Consider the following 4,769-nt stretch of genomic DNA (forward strand, 5'->3'; position numbering starts at 1 on the left):
CCCCCTCCTCTCCCACCTCTGTTTTTTTCCAACTTGCTTTAGGATTAGCCTCCATCCCTCTCGACCCCAAACAGTGGAATTTGGCTGTGCCTCGGGTCGCCTTGCTTTGCAATATCGCCTATGGTTGTTGGCGGTTTTCTGCTGAGGCTGAGCCGTTTGCTCCAGCCTCCGACTAAACTCATTAAGTTGGGAGATTTTTTTCAATTGGACGGGTGTTTTTAAAGTCTCGTCTTTCCAGCCCCAAACAAGGTGTAACAACGCACTCTTCCTTCTAAGGAATGAGATGAGAGACAAGGATCACTCCAGACATCTCCTACCTACGGTTTGGGGTTTTTTTTCTTAAAGGCGAGGCTTGCATTCCTCAGCAGCTATGTACAAAGCTCCCTGAAACCTCGTCGCTCTAAAGTTAGTGTGCTGGGCTTCCCAGGGCTGAGAACGCCTAATACATGGGGAAGCACTTCCTTGAGGTGGAAGATCTCTCCCCTCACCTTTCCTCTTTTTCCCTGCAGGCTAGTGCCTACTTTTTATCAGTTTGCACAATCGCTTAGATAAACACCGAGGAGGAGATACTCTTTAATTATCAAAGACACATCTTTTCAGGGGCCAACAAAGCATTTATTTCACCCGCCAAACTAAAGGAGAGTTATTCCAGTTTAGAAGGAAGATGCAAGCGGTTTGGGACCTTGAACAAGGCAAATATGGTTTTGGTATGTTTGCTTACAGTATTTTTTCTCTCTCTCTCTCCTTTCTCACTTTTCTCCTTGTGCTGTGTGGGGCTGGGGATGACTTGGGGCTTTTCAAAAAATCGGTTTGCTAACGTGTCTGAAATGCCTAGGACTGTGGTTTCAGGGGTTGGGGGGGGACGGTCAATTCAATGCATTGCCATATTTTATTACATGTGTGTGATAGGGGAGGTGGTGGAGGGGGGAAGGGGGAAAATACAATCGCGAAGCTGCCAAAATATGATTAAACCGAAGCGTAAAGACTGCGGTGCCTCCCCATCTCCTCGTCCTGTCTCCTCAAACTCCTTTCCTTCGATAGAGCAAACTAAAAAGCCAGTCCTCTAAGCGTGTTTTTCCAAGCAACAGACGACTCGGGCTTCTAGCAAAGGAGCTGCGAGGCTCGCGCTAAGTATCAGAATTTACTGTTCGATTTGCCTCCGCGCTTCATTTTGCAACCTTGTGCAACTGACAGCCAGGCAGGCAGGGAGGGAGGGAAGTCCTGCCCGGCGCCCTCGGCCGCGGCTCGGGGAGGCGAGCGCTCGGTGAAAGCAAGGAGGAGAATCGCGACGAGAAGGGTACTCACCATCGGGCGGGGTGGTGGAGCTGGCGTGCGGGTTTCAGGCAAACGTTTACCTTTTTGCTGTCTATTGCAACCGCGCCGGGCTGACTTAAGAAGCAATTCTGTGCTCTGTCCAGAACATTCAAGGAACGGTTCCTCATTTTTAAAAAGCCAGCGAGAGAGACGACAGAGACAGAGAAAGAAAAAGAGAGGAGGGGGTGAGGGGGACGCGCATAAACCCAGTTCAGGGGTAAAAAAAAAAAAAAAAAAAAAAAAATCATCACCTCTCCGCCAGTGACTCGGGAAACGCAGAGGTGGCGAGATCCGAGTCCGGTCCAACCAAGCTAGAGCCAATTAATTCTAAATCCTGAAGAATTATTCAGATTAAAATGTACAGAAGTTTCATTCTCGTATGCCTACGTGAGCTCCAAGTCGTTTCCCTTTAAGAGCTCCTTTTCTTTTAAAGTTGAATTTTAGGCAGCGAGGACTCTTACACTAGGGGGCAGACAGATACTATACTTGCTCCAATCTTAAGCAATTTTTTCCCTCCCAGCATATGCTCTGATTTAGCACTGTAAATTTTTCAGAGGACCCAACTCTGACAGCCCCTGGTGATTTTCAAAGTACCACAAGCCAGTGGTTAAAAATTGCATTGACTTGGAAGTTCAGAGGGACACAATGGACGCCCCTTTCCCTATTCATGCAGCTCCAGTGTGGTGGAAGAGGAAAAACACACAGGAACTAGACTGAGGGAAAGGAGGAATTCAATGAATCCTGGTGGACACAACTGGTTTCCACTGAGTTCAGAGTTAAACTCGGCATTGGCTGGGGTCTGTATTCATATTGTGATTTAATTTGGGGACGATGACAGCCACCAGGCCACTTTCTGCACGAAAATCATATTCCTGGGTGGGTTTGCTTTTCTTTTTTTTTTTTTTTCTTCTTCACCAGAGTAAAACAAATGTTTTTCCAACTTTCTCCCGCCAAATTAAAGCTTGCCATTCCCCTCATTAAAATAAATTTACATCTGCAATAAAAGACTGGGCTGGATTTTTTTTTTGAACAGTAACGACATATTGATATTTATCTTTTAGTCTTAGAGCTGTTTTATTCAAGGGAAATGAGCATCTCTGAAGAAGGCATTTTAAAATATTCTCCTCTTTTTTTTTTTTTCTCAGTCTGCAGTCCTTTCTCTTCTTCTATGCAGTCAGATTAACTACAATTGATATGGCCATTTATTTCATTTTTTGGATTTCTAATAGCCACCCATAACTGAATGAATCTGAAATAAAAGAGAGAAACACCTCTGACTTCATGGGAACCCTGTGGTCGTGTGCTTTAGCAGGCTCCAGTTTTGTAAGAGATTGGGAAATTCTTCATTTTAAATCCGAGCCCATCAGAGCGTACTTCAAATACCAAAAATCTCTAAGTGTGCTGTGGAAGATCTTGCTCTTCAGAAATTTCCCACTGCATGTCTGTAAAAGGTGATCTTGCTGTGGAAGTGTTTGCACTCAAGAGGCGAGATTAAGATTTCCCTACAATCAATTATTCTCTTCTATTAAATCGAGATGGGTATGCCCATTAGATTTCCTGTCTCATCCCAACCCCTCCACATCTCTGCTGCGATTGCCCCTAATCTACTGACATTTGTAGCATTAGGCAATCCCTTGAATCACAGGGGTTGAGGGGGAAAAAGAAAAAATAAACACACACACCTTCTTTGAAATGATTTCTTTTCCATCCTTCTGTCCTCTTTAAGAGAAAGTTATATTGTAGCTCTAATCTACCTGAAATTCTCAACCTGCCTTCTCTCTGTGGCAATTTCATTATATACCAGGTTTATGGTAGTTCAGTGTCCACTATAGTGGGTTGGGGTTTTTTTTAATAACTTTCAAATAATCCCAGCACCTGCAGGTTTAGTGAAATACGTGATTTCTGCGGAGAAAGGGTGAGGGCTAAGAAGGTTTCAGCAATGAAGTGTAAAGAGGGTTTCTCCTTCCCTAAAAACCAGCCCTTGTCTGCCTGCATCTTCACTCAGTACCTACCTTGTATTCTGCCTGTGTGTAAAGGGTGTTTACTGAATGCAAAGTGCACACCAGCACAGGTCAATTATATGTATGGTTTATGTTGGTTGTTGCTTGCTTTTTTTTTTTTTTTTAAATCTTTCATCTTGTCCATTTTTTTTGAACTATCAAGGATGCTTTCCTGGGGTCATTAATTTACTCTTTATATGTGTTCATGCTTCCTGAAGCTCAGAGTGTTTTCTGTAAAATATTTTAATTGTTCGTGAATCTGGTTGGCTTACAAGTTTACAGGTTTTCGTGGTGCAAAATGTGTATGATGGTGTCAAAATTGTGTTTTCTAAATGTCGAATCATCCTAACTAACTAACCTCCCCTAATCAAACCGAAAGGTTTCTGCCTTGAAATGTAGTGGGTTGTGTGGGGCCAAATCTGGATGTTTGATGTTCAAAACCAAACGCCCTGGAATTCAGAGACCCATCCACGTTGATGATTTTAGCACATTGAGCAAAGTGGCAGAGGCTATGAAGTTGTTATTGCAGTGAATCTCTTGAGGTAGACTGTGGCTTGTGTGTGGTTCTTGTGAGTTGTGTTTGGAATTCTTTCCCATTTGGAGCAGACTCTCTGGTCGTGGTTTAATGACTATATGGGTGCCTAAAAGGAACCTGAGGGACAATGAAGTTCGTACTCAACTCTTCTATGACCTAGAAGCATAGTCGCTGAAGTCTTTGTCTGTGTACATTGACAAATGTGCATCTGATGTATGTGCGCTTACATGTGTGTACTGAGGGTGTGCACGGGTGGCTGGGAGGCTGCCTCCGCTTGTCCATCAGCGGCCAGAACGGTCTCCCCACCTCTCTCCACGGTTGAGTGTGTGGCAGGACGTTGGCCGGTGAGTTAGCTACAACTAATGAGAGAGGATAAAGTTGAGGAAAATTGATTTTAATTGCGTCATGACAATGAGATGAAGTCTACTTGTGCTTCTCAGCATCCGAGGTGTTTCATTTGAGCAATTAAAATGTCAGGCCACATACCTGTGAAACGTTAACCCTACAAGGAAAAGACAGATACTAAAGGACTTTTTTTTTTTTCCTTTTTAAAGGAAAAAAAAAAAAAGAGGTGGGGGGGGAAGCCACAAAACCAAGCAAGTGATCAGAGCTGATTAAGAGAAGGGTCTACCGTCACCCGGATCTGACCAAATCTTTCGTTTGGAAAATGCCTCCAAGCTCGGTTCTCGGCCCCTTCCTACCCCCACCCGTGACCCCTCTGCAAAGAACCCGGGGAACTTTTCTCTTTCTCTGGCACTGTGGGCACAAAGATGCGCCGGGAGTCCCGGGTGGTGCGCGAGCGACGGATTTCGCGGCGTCGCCAAGTTGCGGGAGGCGAAGTCCTCGATTCCATCCGGAGCCTCTCGCGGAGCCTTTAAGAAGCGTTCGTGTGTGCGCGCCGCGCTCCTCTCCCCGCCGGG

At 45.0% G+C, this 4,769-nt stretch overlaps 1 protein-coding gene across 1 annotated transcript in view; it reads left to right on the top strand.

Moving 5' to 3' along the window:
* Positions 1 to 402: 402 nt before the first annotated feature.
* NR2F2 (nuclear receptor subfamily 2 group F member 2) overlaps positions 403 to 4,769 on the top strand; it is an 11,058-nt gene continuing 6,691 nt past the window's right edge. The window contains exon 1 of the mRNA XM_077762362.1: positions 403 to 707. Within this exon, the coding sequence (XP_077618488.1) occupies positions 665 to 707 (43 nt within the window). The 5' untranslated portion in view covers positions 403 to 664. The remainder of the gene's footprint in view (positions 708 to 4,769) is intronic.

This window comes from Crocuta crocuta, unplaced genomic scaffold, assembly GCF_008692635.1.
Source record: "Crocuta crocuta isolate KB4526 unplaced genomic scaffold, BGI_CrCroc_1.0 scaffold93, whole genome shotgun sequence".
Taxonomy (NCBI): domain Eukaryota; kingdom Metazoa; phylum Chordata; class Mammalia; order Carnivora; family Hyaenidae; genus Crocuta; species Crocuta crocuta.